The 19,516-nt window shown below is 39.3% G+C and overlaps 1 protein-coding gene and 1 long non-coding RNA gene across 4 annotated transcripts in view; one reads left to right on the plus strand and one right to left on the minus strand.

Moving 5' to 3' along the window:
- Window positions 1–349: 349 nt before the first annotated feature.
- On the minus strand, window positions 350–2,549 carry LOC144205907 (uncharacterized). The gene is made up of 2 exons (XR_013328243.1): window positions 2,066–2,549; window positions 350–1,954 (listed from the first exon to the last, which is right to left on the minus strand). It is a non-coding gene; the product is annotated as an uncharacterized LOC144205907 (long non-coding RNA).
- larp1b (La ribonucleoprotein 1B) overlaps window positions 1,513–19,516 on the plus strand; it is a 29,000-nt gene continuing 10,996 nt past the window's right edge. For 2 of the 3 annotated variants that reach the window (XM_077730483.1, XM_077730484.1), the window contains exons 1-6: window positions 1,513–2,334; window positions 5,260–5,321; window positions 12,818–12,874; window positions 15,302–15,551; window positions 16,687–16,872; window positions 19,325–19,429. In XM_077730483.1, the coding sequence (XP_077586609.1) occupies window positions 2,082–2,334; window positions 5,260–5,321; window positions 12,818–12,874; window positions 15,302–15,551; window positions 16,687–16,872; window positions 19,325–19,429 (913 nt within the window). In that variant the 5' untranslated portion in view covers window positions 1,513–2,081. The remainder of the gene's footprint in view (window positions 2,335–5,259; window positions 5,322–12,817; window positions 12,875–15,301; window positions 15,552–16,686; window positions 16,873–19,324; window positions 19,430–19,516) is intronic. The other variant, XM_077730485.1, reaches the window with a different exon arrangement.

Below are 19,516 nucleotides of genomic sequence, written 5' to 3' on the forward strand. Positions count from 1 at the left end.
GGTCCGGTTGTAAACCACAACCACAGTGATGTACCTGTTCTTGTATTTGTCTAATTTTTTTGTGTCATCAATTGTAATTTGAGAGGTAAAACATTTCCAACGATGCAAAATTTAAGAAAGAAAAAAACTACAGTGATTGCTATCAATGGTCCCATAATGAGACGATGGACCACTTTGAGCTCACATATCACAGATTTGAACAAAATCGTTTCCTTGTCTTCTTGCCAGCACAAGTAACCAGATTCCACACCTCGTTTCACACACACGTCTCAGGTGTGCGTTATACATGACGTCACACACAAACACGCGGACACATGCAGACTTCAGACAAACAAACAGTTAGTAAACACAAGGTGTATTCTTAATTTAATTATAATTAACACAAAATTAAATCATTCGAACACATGATTTTCTAAAGGGCACACAGCTTTCTTTGTGAGCCACGCAGACAAAAAGAGCCGAATTCCGCAAATAACAATCTTATCTAACCAGGATGGGTGGTTTGGCGGCTTGAGTGGTTAGCACATCAGCCTCACAGCTCTGGTGTTGAGGGTTTGAATACAGGTTGGTCCACCTGTGTGGAGTTTGCATTTTTTCTCTGGGCCTGCGTGGGTTGTCTCCAGGTACTTACTCTGCAATTAGCTGCCCCTCGCCTCTGGCCCGAAGTGAGCTGGGATAGGCTGCAGCTGGCAGGGGGACACCCATCCGATCGCAGGGCAAAAGGAGACGGAAAACCATGCAGACTCACACCCATACCTAGGGGCAGTTTAGAGTATCCAATCAGCCTACCATGCATGTTTTTGGAATGTGGGAGGAAACCAGAGTACCCAGAGGAAACAAACCCACACAGGCCCAGGGAGAACATCCAAACTCCACAGATGGACATGACCTAGATTTAAACCCAGGACCTGTGAGGCAGACATGTTAACCAGTCACAGCACCGGGTCGCCTTTCTCTTAATTAACTTGATTTAATACTTAGGCCCTGACATCTTTGCAGTAAGCTTCCGTACATTTGGTATTGTTATTTTTTTTTTGGGGGGGGGGGGGAGACTGTTGTAGGCAATGACAGGAGAGGGCGCCAAATTATTCAGGTTGTCGTAACCTCACGTCAAAATGTTATATGCAATTATTACATGAGATTATCATTATGGTTAGTTTTTACTTCATAGCCAATTATATAACGAAAGGGAATATACAACCGTGAAATAACATTTCAGTTGGTACAAGAATAGCAAGATTTTTCATCTGTTTTCTTAGTTTGAGTGTTGTTAATTAGTAAAATTCCCCAGTTGCTGTAAAGTTAATGTAAAAAAAATAGAACCTTTAGTTTAAAGTCACAGGAGTTATATATTGTTGACTTAGTTGTGGGATTTTTTTTGTGTTTTGGGGGAAAACGGCTATGCTTGCTTTGACTGAAATAAACATCATTGAGCTACCCAATCAACCATTTAACTTAAAAGTCATTATTATTGATTTAAAGGGGAAAAGCTGCCGTGTTAATGAAAATAAACGCCGTCGAAAGTAACAACATGGCGTCCGTGAACCACGTGACTACGTTTTAACCAACAGGGAGTAATGCGCTGAGTTCAAGGAGTTTCCAGACTTGCTTTTTGACGGCTTCTGTAGCTTTGAGCTGCCAGCTTGCTAACGTGGACCTGACACGCTCACTCGGAAACGCGTCGGACTTTTACCGTCTGAAAAGTTACAGCAAAATTGGAGGGTGCTCAGCGACCGGAGCGTCTCCGCTGAACTCGGAGGCTAACTTCTCACTGAAATGAAACTTTCCACCCGCTGGGCCCAAACGTCACTTTTGGGGGGCTCGCAAACGTGTGCGCGCTGACGCTACCTCGCTAGCCCGCTAGCTGGCTCGCAGTCAAAGAGCGTATACGGCTAGGTGGCTAACGCTTAGCCACCTGCAGGACTTCGGCCGCAGCTGGTTCACCAGGTCCAGCCTAAACAAGAAAAGACAAAAAAAAGTGGTCAACTCAACTCGTGGATGTGGTCGCGCCGCGAGTTCTTGTCCACTTTTCCCTGGGACAGGAACGCAAGGACCAAAAGTTCACCCTGGATCCAAGCGCGATGGCCAGCGAGCTTGAAAGCGGTCACTTGGACTCTACTTTGACAGCGGAACCAGCAGCGAGCGGTGGCGGCAACGATCATCAAAACAAGCCCATGGAGACCCCGCGGGCAGCCGAAGAAGGCGAGCCGAGCACCAACGACGACGCCATAAAAGTCGTCGAAGCTCCGCCGCCCAAAGTCAACGCGTGGTCCCGGAGGACCACGGGGAGGGTACCGCTGCACAACGTCCACCCGTCGGCCTCACAGGAACGAGGTGAGCCCGTTGTTTTGTGTTTTTTGTGATTCTTTACCATTGTGTGACTTTTTTCCTTTGGCTTTTTCCAACGTGTGGCAAGTACGTCGCATGTGCATACTTAAACAGCCAGGATAATTCCATCGTGTACATGAGGGGATATATTTTATTAAACTCTTGCATCTTTATTTTGGCTTGTCGACATAGGCGGCCCCCACCCCTGTAATCTACCCCTCCTCGCCTTACAAGCACCACGTGTTGATTACTGACAAGTGCTACCTCTTTAGCCCTTTAGCATGTAGCGCCCGTGGCCCCGCCTCCTACAATGGTTTACTCCTCCCTTTCCCTCGAAGAGATGTCAGCTAATGTAGACCAGACATGGACTCGATAATCGAAAAACCGCAAAATAAGATGACCCTTATTATTAGTAGCATACTACATGTTTTCCCCCGTATACAAGTATAGTAATGCAATGTATTAATATCTACATATAATCTAAAAATAAAGAATGTAGAATGTAAACACTAAGTACTATACTCAGTGAAAATAGTTCCTTCTGCTTGATATTTTAAATCATTGTTTCCCAACCTTTTTTTGAACTGAGGCACACTTCCATCTGAAAATCATGTAATTTAAACTGTTGCTTATATTAACGTTTGTCATTCTCGTTAAAGTTTTATCAGCAGGAATCACATAAAACTAAGATTATTCCGAAATCTAATTTTTCACACTGATCTAATGTCATAAAAAGTTGATGTCTGCGGCAAACCCTTACCAACTTCCAGTTCGAGTGATGCCAAAAATAAGTAATGTAATGTTTTTGATCGCATAATTCTATGACTTTTCTCCAAATATTACTCAAATCTCCTATTACGCAAAAAAATGTGCTTACACAGACTTTATGTCGCCTAAAGTTGATCCCCTACAAGCCAGACATGTTCATGTTAGAGAAAAAAGCAACTAATTGACTCACAATTTGAACCTCGTAATAGTATAATCTATGATAAAACGTTCATCATGTTTTGGTTTTAACCTTGTAATAGTAATAATATATCAAACATCTAAAGCGATGCAAATTGTTGATTTAATAGCGGTTTTGTCAAACCGCAATGTCTGAAGGAGGAGAAAATTTACTGTCAAAACCATTTTCAAGACGGAGTTTTCAAGAAAAAAAAAAGCTGGACATCATTAAGAAAGGACAACTCCAAAGCAAACAAGCCACAAGCGGAAATGAACATTTTCAGCACTAAATTGAATAAAAACGTTTGCCAGAAATACAAAAGGATAGGCTTGACTTTAAGCATTAGCTTCGATGGCGATAGAAAAGGAGGAAAGAAAGGATGGATATTGTGTACAGGTAAAAAGGATTTTTGTCGAGTAAAATATGGCTATATTCCTAAATAATATTTCAATTTTATGATGTTATTATTGTTGATTTTTTTATGTCGCAGCTGTAGTTGCAATAAAAAATAGAAAATTCACGGACCGCCGCTGTCTGACAGTGATGGTAAGTTTTTGGTTTTCTGTCCAACACTTTCAGAGCTTTTCTTATAAACAATTTCAATTAGTTTTAGTGTTGTATTGCAGGCCGATGACCAACTTTTTGGGCAGTAATTCCTGTGTGATATCAGTGTCAAAATACAGATTTGTTGACTCGGGAGTTACATTGTTTCTAATGAACCTATAGTTGGACAAATTTAATTCTTCTCTGTTTTTTTATTTGTCATTTTAAGACCCGTTGTGAGTCAAGAGTGATTCCGAGCTATATCAATTCTCGGCCTACATTTATTGTTTTACCTTGGACAAAAACGATGGAATTACTTTGGGTTGTCAGTCTTTTTGACAAGTACATGCAGACAGTCTTGGATATGTTTAAATACAGTTGGGATTTTTCAAACCTGTTACTATTGTTTGCTATGACTCAACAGTGGATATCCAGCCTTTTAAAATGGTTCTTTTGTAGAGGCATATAGCATAAGGTCGAGTACTATTTTCTAAATCTCCCTGAGATTTTGATGAAATCTGACAACACTTTTTGCAAGCTTTGTTGTTGTAGCTGTGGAGAGTCACGGAAAAAGTTGGACATCCATTCTTTTAAACCATGTCAAATTATCAATGCTTTGACCTAAATGGTTCATTTAGTTGGGGCAGCAAGGGTCTTCAACCAGTTGACTTGTACCTAAAACGACTTCAGATTCTATGGCGCTATCAATATCTGAAGAATATAATACACACCGAGCGCGCGCGGAAATTCACAAGAACATAAAAGTGTTGTCGTCATTACAGACTTAGAAAAATGAAATGAAAACTATTTTAAATTAAAATAAAGAGCTCATTTTTAAAATCAAATAAATGAATAAATACAAAGAAAATAATAAATACAGCAACAAATAAACCAGTTGGGTTTTTACCCTCAGGGTACAAAGGGAGAGAAAAAAGTAGTGGCTTATGGGATAAAAATGTGTTGATGTGTTTACTTAGTTTAACTGTTGTAAACGGTATATGCTATAGTTGCTGTTAAAACCCACATTCTTGTTTGGAATGTCAGCATTAACTATCTGCATGCAGAAAACTCACTGCAAATTTTGTCGTGATTTTAGAGGCCCGTGTTGCTGGTTAAATCCAAGCGATGTTGGAGTGAAAGCTTGCGAGTGTTTGTAAGGTTAACGTGGCTATATTTGACTGTTTGTCGGCGGCATCGTTTTACTCAGGCCAGCCCTTTGGCCTCTTATCTGGCCCCACGATACTGGAAGGCCACACCCGGGCCTCTCTGTTGCGCGCACACACATTGGTAACCCACATACAAGAGGATGTTTGCAGCTCCAACATGGTGCACACACAGGGCAAGAGATTTCTAAAACAAATTTTTCCTGGCCAAATGAGCATAGTGAAATGCCGCTTTTTAAATCCCGTAGCACGAGTAACTAATCAATCATCTTTCCACAGATCAGCAAAACTCTCTGAAGGTTGTCCGTGCCAGTAAACCCAGAACCAGAAAATCCAGCAAGGTAATGTGGACCAAAGTTTCTTCTATTTGTTTAATTTTTACACTGGGATTGCATCAAGAATGGCGAACGTTATTTTTTCTTTGGGACAGTCAAGAAGGAGCCATGTTTGTCTTTGTTGAAGGTGAAAAACCCCAAGATCGATTGTATTGTGCAAAGCTACCCAATACTAAGAATCGGCCATAGTTTGCTATGTCAGTTTATAGCAAATTATGAAGTCTGCATTTTCTATAAAAACTATGAAAATAACAAAAATTAAACAATGTGTGATGCAATGTGTTTTGAAACGTTACGTTTGCTTTTAATAACTTTTTCAGTCAAAATTTGCAGATTGAGGATGGCACAAATTGAAACTACATCCACATGACCTAAACGGATGTGATATCGCGTGGAGTCATGATATATTTTTGAAGCAGCATAGACGAACTGTAGCCATGGCTTCCAAGCGAAAACGAGAGAACTGTGATTGCAACGCAAACTTATGCGTAAATCATGGTGACCTCAGTGGCAGTACAAAACACGTGTCTGGGAAAAATCACAAAGCAAAGGCTGAATCGATGAAATACCAGCAATCCATCTATACCTCCCTTAGAGTAAACTCTGCTACTGAGGATACTCGGCAACACAACCCAAGTGTAGCAGAAATGAAAATGGCCAATTTTTTTTTTTTGTGGACCATAATGTGCTTCTGAGTGCTACTGATCATTTTGGTCTAGTATTCAAAGCCCTCTTTCCGGATTCAAAAATTGTGAAAGACTATGCATCTGCCCGCACATAGACCAAAGCCTTAATGTTGCAAAAAAGCGGAGAATATTTCAAGTTGTATTGCTGCTAATGCAAGAGGATTTTTCACACTCTGTATGGGCGGCAGTAACAACAACTCTGATAAGTAGTGTTGCGACATTTCAGTGCAAACCAGAAATTTTAAACATCACTTTTATCTGTTCTGGTGGTTACAGAAGCGTCTGCAAATGGCCGTAACATGTTTAACACTCAGTGCAGAGTTGCTGAAATATGATCTCAGTTGGGAAAATTGTGTTACACTAGTCAGTGATAATGCTCCAATAATATAAAGTGGGCAAGCTTGGGTGTTCGGCCATGTCAAGGAAGAGAACGATAGCCTCTTTTTTGCGGGCCAAATTTGCCATTTGTTGCACATAGCTGCCAAAAATTCAACAAATGTACTACCAGTCGATGATGTGCTTGTGGATATTTATTACCAACTTAAGAATAGTGCAAAACGTCACATGGAGTTAAAGATTGAAGCGGAGTTGTGTGGGATGACAAACTTGATGGTCAAGAAATACATTCCCACGAGGTGGCTTTCAATGAAGCCGTGTCCTTGTATTGAGGAAGTCTTTAAAGTCTTTTTTTGGGGAAGAGTAGAAGAAATCTCAACAGCACAACAGCAGACCAGCCAGAGCATACAAGTTTCTCTGTAGCCAAACTGCTCTCTGCTACAGGCTTTTTCTGAGCTATATACTGGAATTATTCACAACCTTAATCATGACACTACAGTTGGAAACATCTAATCCACAAAATCACAAGACTGATGAAAGACTTCTACCTGAAACTGATGGTGAAGTTTATGAAAACTGTTGCTTTGCGTTACAAAGACTTGTTGGAAGTGAAATTGAATTATGAGAAGGTTATTCCATTTGAGAAAAAGGATGAAAGACTTTGTATTGGTGAGAATGTTCGTCAGTACATGAAATAGCAAAAACTGCCTGAAAAAATTGACTGCCATCCGGACAAGTGTGACAAAGTTATATAAAACTACAGTGAAATATGTAAAAGAAAAATTTCCAATGAAGGTCGAATTGCTCAAACATGTTGAGGTGGCTGATCTCAAGATCATCAAAAAAAGGTTCTTTCACAGGTGTAAGGTACTTCATCAACAGATTCCCATGCATGAAGCCTGACTGTGAAGTTGATGCCTTGGAAGAAAAATTCAGCTGCCTGCAAGTTGGGGAGCTAGGGAACATTAGAGTACAGGAGAGAGCAAATGTGCAATGGGGACTAGTAGGAGAAATAAAAGACAGCTCGCAGTGATAATTTTACAGTTGGCACCCTGCGAGTCCCAGGGATTCGCTTGTCTGAAAACTGTGCGTCCCAGGAAACTTGTCACGAGTCCCAACATACTACGGATGCAAATAAAACATAAGCAACGATATATAAACATTCAGATTTAATTTATTTATTATATGGTTTAGGGTTAGGGTTTATTTATCATTGTACTAGTCTTTCCGCTCGTAGATCCTCCTCTCTTTGCAGCCAAAAGTCTTTTGAAATGTGCGTATTTTTCCTTGCTTCCCCCGTTTTGCTTCATGATCATCGATCGAATCTTCTGCAGTTCTTTTCTTACTAGTTGTATTTTTTAACTGCGAAATAACTATCCAGACTGTTTTGCTTTTTCTGAAACATTTTTTATCTTTCTTACACTATTACGAAACTCTTGCTATCGCTTTCTCTCCTTCGTCTACTAGTGTCTGCTAGTCTCGTTCACGCGAGAATTATTTCGCAAAGATTATGTGGAATAAATTGGTTTGCTATCGGATATATGTGTTTTGGTTTTTTTTTTGATAAAAATTTCTTTGCGTCCGAAAAAAGCACATTACTTGAAATTGTGCGTCTGGAAGAAAAGCTGTGCGTATCAGACGCAGGACGCAGAGGTAACGAGAACACTGAGCTCTGGACACCCAAAATATGCTAACATAACAAAGATTGCACTGGGCATACTTTTGATTCCCCATAGCAATGCCACATGTGAGCGTGTTTTTAGTGCTATGGGGAAGATCAGGACAGATTTCATGATGTCAATGGGAGGAAGCACACTTGAGGTCATGCTTGGTAAAGATGGACATGCAACTGGCAGGAGCAGCTTCCTATGAACAGAAAAATTCAAGGGAGGAGTCAAAGGAGGCCAAGGGTGAAACTGAGAAATTTAATTAAACTAAAAAAATTGATTACATTTGCATGTGGTATAAAATTTGTAGGTCTTTCATTATTCATTTTTGTATTGAAAATGTTGGTTGCCACATATTTTTACATGATTGCATTCACAAATTTTGTGTGATAAAGTTTTCTAAAATCATTAATGTTGTTTCGATCTCTTTTTTAAAAATAAGTGATATAATGATCCAAAAAACGACTTTAAAATTAGAACTAGTTATATTAAATGGCATTAAGAAAAAATCTCCCAAAATCTGAAAATTCTCTTTACCCATTTTGAAATACGATTCTCTGTGTTTGGCAGCTCTGGATTGATTCTCACTTTATAACATCGCTACCCTCTACTGGGGTCTCATTTCATCGCTCTCATTCTATCATATAATGACAACAAAAGTATTCAATTCAATTGGCTGTCTCACAACAACCACTATCCATGTTTCAAAATTCTCTCTAACATACATTTGTGGTCAAAAGTATGCATACACTTGTGAAGAACATAATGTCATGGCTTTCTTGAATTTCCAGTTATTTCTACAACTCTGACTTTTCTCTGATAGTGATTGGAACAGATGCTTCTTTGACACAAAAAACATTCATGAATTTTATTCTTTTATGACTTTATTATGGGTTAATAGAAAAAGTGATCAAATCTGCTGGGGCAAAATATACATACCGCAACACGAATTAGCAATTTTGGTGACTTAGAAAGTTGTGTCAGTGAAATGCGCTTCATAGCATGGCCTCTTAACTTCTGGTGAGTGATTATGAGTGACTACAGCTGGTGACTTCTCTGAGGCCATTTAAATAGGGCTCATTGGATGAAAACGCCCACAAAAGATATAATGGGAAAGTCAAAAGAGCTCAGCATGGATCTGAAAAAGCTAATCATTGACTTGAACAAGTCAGGAAAGTCACTTGAACCCATTTCAAAGCAGCTGCAGATCCCAAGAGCAACAGTGCAAACAATTGTTTGGAAGTTTAAAGTGCATGGGACTGTTTTGTTACTGCCACGATCAGGAAGAAAACACAAGCTATCTCCTGCTCCTGAGACAAAATTGGTCAGGAGGGTGAAGTCAACTGTGAATCACCAAAAAGCAGATCTGCCAAGAATTTCAAGCTGCTAGAACACGCGTGTCAGTGTCTATATTCAAGCGTGTTTTGAATCTCCATGGACTGAGGGGCTGCCTTGCAAGAAGGAAGCCTTTGCTCCAAACGTGGCACCTCAAGGCTCGACTGAAGTTTGCTGCTGATCACATGGATAAAGATAAGACCTTCTGAAGGAAAGTTCTGTGGTCAGACAAAATAAAAATTGAGCTGTTTGGAAGAGAAAAGGTGAGGCCTTTAACCCCAAGTACACCATGCCTACCGTCAAGCACGGTTGTGGTAGTATTATGCCGTGGGGCTGTTTTCTGCCAATGGAACTGGTGCTTTACAGAGTAAATGGGATAATGAAGGAAGATTACCTTCAAATTCTTCAAGATAACCCAAAGAAAACCAGAAGTATCTGTTGCAATAACTTTCAGAGAAAAATCTGAGTTGTAGAAATAACTGGAAACTCAAGAGGGCCATGACATTATGTTCTTCACAAGTGTATGTAAATTTTTGACCACAACTGTACCTGTCTACCTCGGTGAAATTCTCTCCTTATTAATGATTGCAATTCCCCCCATTAAGCGAATTAAAAACTGTAAAAATGCAACGCGGCACATATTTTCACTCACTCACACACACACACACACACACACACACTGCATGTGAAGTCTATTTTATGCACATATAAGCCGTACCCTGGAGTCAAATCATTTTTTAAAGCAACGAGTATGGCTTATATGTGATAAAATATGGTATGTTAATGTTGTGGAAATTTGAATTTGCTAATTAATGGACAACAAATATACTATGCAAAAATCACAATATTTGGAATAATGTAAAGACATAAATAACAATTGGATTTATATTGTCCTACATTAGTTTTTTTACATTTTATATTCTGAAATGGGGTTGACTGAGGTTGGCAGCTAGCTCTGTGTTTATTTATATGTATGTACAGTAATATCTTGACATACGAGTGTCCCAATATATGACAAATTTGAGGTATGAGGAAAATTACCAATACATTTTTGCCCTGAGATATGAACATATGAGATGGTTCCCAAGCGGCCGTCCGGGTGATGTGGAATGCGAGAGGCTTTTTATTAGAAATGCATCGCACCCTATTCTTGACTCCTCTCCCTCGCGTAAAGATATATAAGTGTACGTGTACCGTCCTGCAAAATGCTTGATTTCTGTAATAACAAACACATTTACTGCTGCCTCGCTATCGTCTTCGTCCACCCTTTTGTACATGTCACCAGAGCAGTCAGCTTTTGACCTTCCCACCAGACATTTTCACAGCCGCACATGTTCACAGTGACCTTTTCAAGACACTTCATAGAGTATGCAAATACACACATTATTTAATCATACATTTTTAATTTATATCTTTTATGAAATTTTTGAACCTTCTCTAAATTACATTTAGATTAATTTGGATTTAGAGTGTCCAATCAGCCTACCATTCATGTTTTTTGGGAATGTGGGAGGATATGCAAACTCCATATAGGTGGACCGACCTGGATTTGAACCCAGGAGCTCAGAGCTGTGAGTCTGATGTGCTAACTACTCTAATTCAAAAGCCTCTAATTCAAACGATTTTAATGAGATTAACTATTTAATTTAAATTTTTAATTATCTTTTAAAAAGAATCAGGAAATGACAAGTTCTATTTTACATATTTTATTTTTATTGAATGATTTCATATTTTCTGCTGGTAGTAAAAACTAACATTAAAAAAGATATGATAATCAAAATATCAAATATCCTTTTTGAATGACAATTGTTGAAAAATTGTGACCTACTGATACTGACGACATGGCCTTGAAAGATTGAATGTCGAATTTCTCTTCGAATTCAGACATCTATGTAAAATATAATATTGAAGCAATATACAGTGGGGCAAATAAATATTTAGTCAAACACTAATTGTGTAAGTTATCCTGCTTGAAAGGATTACAGAGGCTTGTAATTGTCAGGATTACAGAGGCTAGTAATTGTCAACATGGGTAAATCTCAACCAAGAGAGACAATGTAGAAAAAAAATGAAAATCAAATTGTTTGATTTTGTTGGAAAATAAGTATTTGATCAATACCAAGCGTTAATCTCAATACTTTATGTACCTTTTTGGCAATAACGGAGGCCAAACCCTTTCTGTAACTCTTCACAAGCTTTTCACACACTGTTGCTGGTATTTTGGCCCATTCCTCCATGCAGATCTCCGTTAGAGCAGTGATGGTTTGGGGCTGTCGTTGGGGAACTTGGACTTGCTCTGGCTGTGTGTTTGGTATCATTGTCATGCTGAAAGACCCAGCCACGTCTCATCTTCAATGGACTTGCTGGTGGAAGATTTTCCCTGAAAATCTCTCAATACATGGCTCCATTCATTATTTCCTTTACACAGATCAGTCGTGCTGGTCCCTTTTGCTGAAAAACAGCCCCAAAGCATGATGCTTCCAACCCTATGCTTCACAGTGGGTACTTCGGGTGCAATTCAGTATTCTTTCTCCTCCAAACACGAAAAGGTTCGATTTTGGGTTCATCTGACCATAACTCATTCTGCCGGTCCTCTTCTGGATCATCCAAATGCTTTCTAGCGAATCGCAGACGGGCCTGCATGTGTACTGGCTTCAGTAGGGGGACATGTCTGGAAGTGTAGGATTTGAGTCCCTGCCGGCGCATTGTACTGATAGTAGCCTTTGTTACTGTGGTCTCCGCTCTCTGTAGGTCATTCACTCATTCCCCGTGTGGTTCTGGGATTTTTTGCCCACCGTTCTTGTTATCATTTTGACATCTTGGGTAAGATCTTGCATGGAGCCCCCTATCAAGGGAGATTATCAGTGATCTTGTATATCTTCCATTTTCTTATAATTGCTCCCACAGTTGATCTCTTTACACCAAGCATTTTACCTTATGCAGATTAAGTCCTCCCAGCACAGTGCAGGTCTACAATTTTGTCTCTGGTGTCCTTCGCAGCTTTTTGGTCTTGGCCATAATGGAGTTTGGAGCATGAGAGAGTGAGGTTGTGGACAGGTGTCTTTTATACCAATAATGAGTTAAAAGAGATGCTATTAATACAGGTAATGAGTGGAGACCTTGTTAGAAGTTAGACCTCTTTGACAGCCATAAATCTTGCTTGTTTGTAGGTGACCAAATACTTATTTTCTACCCTAATTTGGAAATAAATTCTTTAAAAATCAAACAATGTGATTTTCAGTTTTTTTTCACATTGTCTTTCATGTTGACAATCACAGGCCTCTCTAGTCTTTTTAAGTTTGAAAACTTGCACAATTGGTGGTTAATTAAATACTTATTTGCCCCACTGTATTTAAGGTAAGCGTGGATGTGTTGGTTGAGAACGAAATTCTCTGCTTGTCCAAACTTTGAAAGTCTAAAGTCAACATCGGGCCAACTCAACAAATGTTGACCTCATTTTGCTCTATTTTTTTTCCAGTCCGGGGACTTTGGGGACGTCACCAACTGGCCAACACCTGGTGAACAGGCCAAAGAGGTAAGATCACAGCTTGGTGTTCCTTACCGCATCCACTCTTGTAACTAATTGACAGTGATGGACGTCCAATCTATGTGAACTGGGGCACGCGGGATCTTTGATTTAAATGTATGTACCGGATTTTCACACCTGTAAGGCGCAGTTGAAAGTATAACATTTTCTTTAAAATGGATGCTGTGTCCTATCAGTTGGTGTGCGCCTTGTGTTTGCACAAAATTCAAATGTTCATGTTGTCGTGAACAAATGAACAGACCCTAAAAATCTCATTATATATATATATATACCCATATACACACATATACATATATATACATATATATGCACATATATATACACATATATATATACACATACAAACCAATGCTGGTTACTTATACAAGCCTGAAACCCAACAAATGCACTTATATAAACCTTCAATATACTTTTATAGGCCTTAAACATGAATTATAATACAAAATATCGCACTGAATTAACTTAAATTTGAACAATTTCAACTTATGTAACTTGTTCGTTAGTAGGGGAGCGTCTCTATATATATTTTAATTTATTTAACATATTTTTATGGTCAATATCATAAGAAAGTTAATATGCTTGTCTTTGTAAATGTAAAATATCAAATTACCGTTTTTACCCGCATATGAGCCACTTTTGTCGGACAAAAAAAATGAAAAAATGAATGAATAAAAAGTGCATAATAACACGGCACGCCCGAACCGTTGACAATGATGACTCGATGACGTCACGACAAAAAATGGTGTCTTGGTGATGTCACGACAAAAAATGGTGTCTTGGTGACGTCACGACAAAAAATGGTGTCTTGGTGACGTCACGACAAAAAATGGTGTCTTGGTGACGTCACGACAAAAAATGGTGTCTTGGTGACGTCACGACAAAAAATGGTGTCTTGGTGACGTCACGACAAAAAATGGTGTCTTGGTGACGTCACGACAATAGACTGCGGCAATATACGGTCATTTATTTACTAAACAAAATGTATTTTGATGTCTATGAATATAATTCAGGGGAATAAAAACGTATTTTGCATAAAACGTGAAAAAAACTCACGTTCTTATTACTGCTCGCTCAGGGCACGTTCATCTTACTATAGTTAAATGTGCTCAGACTGGTCAGACGTGAGTACACTTGTTTTTGCTGTTGCTCGCTCGAGGGGCCTCCATCTTACCGTATATACGTGCTCTGACCATAGCGTTTACCATGACAGCGCATCACAATAGTTCAGGCTGATCGAATGTCTTGCGGTCCATTGTTAAAATATAAACCTTGATACCCGCGTAATGTGTATGCTAATGACTTGGTGAACAGTACGTATAGCGCAATGGGCATATTTCCTGGCTGTGCTAACACCCTCTCTGAACACAGAAAGTAAACAATTGTACATTTATGATTATGAAATGAAACAAAATTCTGATTTTGATTTTTTTTCTTTTTACTTCTTGTTCGAATGTGACAACTATTCCAGTAATATGAACAATAAAAAATAATCGAGATATTTCGACATTAAAAGCAATTCGGACACCACATCTTAAACTTCTGATTAAAAAAAAAGTATTTTATGTCATTAAAAAGCATCGGGTTCTCATCAAAACCATAACTATGGTAGGTGAAAATTGTGAATTGGGATGGCTTATTCGTGAGAAATTGTAAAATTCAACAATTTTAAGGACATTTTAGGGGTGCAGCTTGTATGCGCAGTTGGCTTATATGTGAATAAATACGGTAGTTATAATAGGGGTGACCCTACTTCGCGGTTTTTGTGTTCATTGCGGGCATGTCTGGTCTGCATTAACCGCGATAATCAAGGGATTACTCTGGTCCTTTTTGTGAGTGCTTTCGTGATCCAGGCTTTCCTGTTGCTCACCCAGTAGATAGACAGGGATGTTTTGTTCTTGTTTTTTAAAGCATGAGGACGGTCGAACTTGTAGATTAAGGCTGGCTCATCAAGCCAGCCAGCAGCATATCCACACACATGCTTTTTGTATTATTTGGTGCGTCGTTATCCTTTTACGGTGAAATTTCACATCTTCTCCACTAAGTGCCACCCATTTTAGCGCCGAAGAAGTGGTGCCTTAACTTCCACCATTTCATCTTCTGCTTCCAAGTTTCAGCGTGAATTTTGACAACTTTCTGACAATCTTTTTTAATACTTAATATAAAAAACAATGTATTGAAACCAGGAAGTGGTGAATTTTATATGATTTATTTTTCCTCCATTTAAAAAAAAAATCAGGGCTAATAAATATCAGCGGAAATTAGTGTATGCACTGTTTCAGTGTCTTAAGAATTCAAAGATGATAAAAAAATGTTGTCAATTTAAGGTGGTCATCCAGTAATTGTGAATTTTTACGTGGCAGCTATATCTTCAAAAGACCATCATATTGTCGTCATCACTTTGTACATGTCCTACAGCAACAAAATGGGGAGAACAACAACAACAACAACATCAGCGGTGGCAACAATGCGGGCAAAAAGCCGACGTCTCGTCGGGAGAGGGATAAAAAGCGGGAGCGACCTGACAGGAAGTCTGAAAGCAGCCACCACAATGGTGGTGGCACAGGCGAGAGCAAAGAGAACCGCCAGACGTCTTCCCAGCCACAAGATGGCGACGATGCCGAATCGGGACGGGATGCCAAGAGCGGCAGCCCCAAGAAGAGAGGAGGTGAGAAAAATACCAACTGGTCTTGGACAGTTAGGAATGCTGCATGGGATAAGTGTATCGTCGTAGTTTGAGATATGTTGACAGCATGTTTTCTTTGCTTTTCGTCGAATTTCATCATTTGGACTTGAGGCTTTTGATGCAAACTGGTCTTGGACTCTTGCCTGTCCCCCAAAAATTTAATTTCTCAAATGTCAAGACCTGAATCATCAGGATTTGTGCATCTTAAAAAAAAAAAAAAAGAAAAACAGCTAAATTGATCATTGAAATTGATAGTTAGTTAGTTCAGGGAATATAAAAGTATTAACATAAATCATTTTTATGAATAAATCAATTTGACTAAATCATCTTATTTGGCAATACAACAATTAAGCGATTAATTCAATCAAAAAGACATTTTAAAGAATAAATGAAATGATGACTTTTAAAAACACGATTTTAAAATAAAACACGTTTTAATAATTTTCGAAAGCACTTTTTAGATAAAAATAACGTCACTGCTAAATTTGAGCATTTTAAATGCAATAAAATTGATTAAAAAAAATAATGAAACCCAACAATTTAAAATTTTGAAATTTGTAATCACATAGAATGAATAACAATGTATTTAATTATATTTTAAGTCCTGAGCTACTGCACCTGTCAACTCCACATTTCATTTACTACCTCTACCCGTATTGGTATAATTGAACAAATCCTAGTATTTAATTGGCTTCCATTGATGCCGATAGACCTCTAATCTGTTTCAAATAGGAGGGCTGAAATTGAACCATCCTTCTTGCTGCCGCTTAAAATGGATTGCGCGTCTTTTAGTTGCAAACCTTTTTTTAGATTCACAGTATAAGGATAAAAACAGGCACATGATTGAATGATAGCAAAACAGTGAACTAATTTGATAGTAATATCCTACACAACTTTCATGCCATTTGGTAAATTTGCGTAACGAGTAAAAAGCTGGTGTCAAATTCTTGAAAAGTGTGTCACAAAGAGTAGACAACGCAATTGATTGCCACTCCTTCCACGAGGAATCCCAAACATGTCAAGCTTTTGTGAAATGCGGCTACCGCAGTGGCAGTTTCATGGGCGCAAGATGGCCGAAAGGTGTCAGCAGTGTGTGTTGCTTTGCAACCATCGCTAGGTAACAAACGTAAGTGGGTGTCCCTGCCGCTGGAAGACTCCGCCCGGGACGACGGCGATGCCAGTGGGACGCCCAGTGGGACGCCCGGCGGGGCCTCAGAGCCCTCCCGTGCAGAACCAGGCGGTGACTTACCCGATCCGACGCCGCCCCCTCATGCGCTGCATGTCAACAACAGCACCGCCCGGAGTAAGTTGGCTTTCTCACGTCCAAAGTTTGGTCAAATGCATCTTCTCCCCTTATTAGCCTCATGAGATGACTCTTAACAATGAGAATGCATCCCACACATGGAATTATGACAGTAAGGAAACCTAACCGGTATTTTGGGGGGCTAAAACATTTCAAAGAAACAGTGTAAGTAAAAAATGTACCGTTCCACCAAAATCAGACAAAACATAGAATTTCCATTAATTTCAATGGAAATTTTCTGTCCGTCTTAAATGCCCCAGAACCACCCCGTTCCTCCTACACTCTTTCCGTCTTTCCTTCCCTTCCTCCCTTCTATTTTTCCTTCCTTCCCTCTTGTCCTGGAACAGCCAGCAAACAGACCGAATACGGACCCAAATAAAGAGCCTGTTATGCAAAATCAACAAGAAATGTTCCAAATTCTACAAGAAATTACCAAAATTTTAGTGGGTGTGACTGACAGCTGCCTCAAAGTTATGAATCAGTGAGCTAAAATGCATCCAGGAATTGACCAGAATCTACTAGATCAGATTAAAGAATTGCCCAAAAGCAGCTGGATGTGGAATTAAGTACCCTGAAATCAACTACAGTGGTAACTCGACATACGAGTGCCCCGACATACGGGCAATTTAAGATACGAGTAAAATTTTTAACAAATATTTATCTTGAGATACGTGACATTTTGATAGACGAGCAGACAGCGGACGCGAGAGGCTGTTCATAAGAACATTGGCACTGTCTCTTCCCACAACTCCGTCACGTAATGTCACTGCGGTCGCAACTCCCTCGTGTAATGTCTCTGTGAGCACTGGGCGGAGCGTTGCATTTTTTCAGTGTTTTTTCCCGTTAGTCAGTGCGAATGGCGTAAATACTACTTCTCGTTGTCAAATGGCCGTGCGTTATCCTATTGTGAGGACATTTGTGTGCATCATTTTAGGAATATTTTGAAGGGAATACGAAAGCAAACATCTCTGTTGCATGCGAAAGTCAGGGTGGAGGCGGGGCAAATAGAGCCAACCCGGCCGAGCGAAGAAAGGTATACAAATTTAAAACATTATTAGAAATAAGTTTAGTGTAAGGTTCGATTAAATTTATATTTGAGTGTCTGCATCGTAATCCAAATTAATTTAAATTTGGTTAGGTTACGAGCGCGTTGCCGTGCAATAAGGGGACATTATTCAGTGCAACGGGGAGTTCACAGATGGGAGAGAGACTTGACGGATGCGCTCGTAACATAACAAACTTTGAATTTCATTTAAATGAACTTAGATTCCTCAACACAAACACTTCCCTAGTTCTGCACCGAATAACACAATAAACAATCCGGAAAAAATGCAACGCTCCATCCAGTGTGCTCGTACATCTTTGCACGAGGGAGATGCGGTGAGAAAGTGAAATCAAAAGCAGCCTCTCGCGGCCTGGCCATTTGGCTGTCGCGTATGCTCGTATATCGAAATTTGTCTCATAGCTCAAGGTCAAATTCGGATGTTGGGGCTCTGGTATGTCAAGGTATTACTGTAACTCAACAGACCTGCTTTTGTAGTAGACCAATCTGTATGAAAGAATTACTGTTTCCCATTTTGTAGTTTGCCTGAAATCTGTTTATGTGTAGCAAATGTATACCGTATTTTATCGCATATAAGCCATACCCTTAAAATTGTTTAATTTTACAATATCTCGCGTATAACCTGTCTGATGTATCACAATTTTCACCTCCATATTTATGGTTTTAATAGGTGTACAAATGCGTTACTTTGAAGGGAATATCTTAAGAAAAATCATTGCATGTGGTATTTCTGACATACTGTATGAATCAAAAGCACATTATTAGGGTCAATTAAAGGATGAATCAAAAACACATTATTAGGGTCAATATAAGGATGAATCAAAAACACTATTAGGCTCAATATCATAAGGATGAATCAAAAACACATTATTAGGGTCAATATCATAAGGGTGAATCAAATACACATTATCAGGGTCAATACCATAAGCAATTTAATGTGCCTGACTTTGTAAATGCAAAATATCAAATTATTCAATTTTAAAAAAGAAATGTCTATCTCATGAGAACAAAATACTTTTGTTGAAGAAGAACTTTAAGATGTCACGGCGAAGTGTCTTCTAATGTTGAAATATCTTGATTTTAATTTTTTTGATGGTTCATTACTGCAATCGATTTCGTCATGTCGTCTTTTTATATGCACATAAGCCGTACTCTCGATTCAGTCATTTTTTTAGTGACAAATTCGGCTTATATGCGAGTAAATACGGTATTTATATATATTTTTTACCTGATTGGCAGACCAAAGCTTCTAGTTTCCCCAACATTTGTTGGGCGCTTGCCCAAAGAAATGATTGAAATTTAATTGGTTTTCTTGAATGAACACATCATGGCTGCGCCGGGATCGCAATAAAGCCATGGCACTTGAACTGCTGTTTGTTTGCTTGCCAGGTTGGCGCAGGGACTTAGGAGACGACCCGAGGATCGAAAGCAGCGGCCGTGGGGGCGTTCGAGGCCGAGGCAAAGGACGTGGACGTGGTAGAGGTCGCGGCAGAGGTGCGTTGTCCGTAGCAATAAGGAACATGGCGGTTGCTTTCCAGTGTGCCTATTTAGTTTCATTTTGTTGTTGTTTTTATAGATTAC

This window comes from Stigmatopora nigra, chromosome 13, assembly GCF_051989575.1.
Source record: "Stigmatopora nigra isolate UIUO_SnigA chromosome 13, RoL_Snig_1.1, whole genome shotgun sequence".
Classification (NCBI taxonomy): domain Eukaryota; kingdom Metazoa; phylum Chordata; class Actinopteri; order Syngnathiformes; family Syngnathidae; genus Stigmatopora; species Stigmatopora nigra.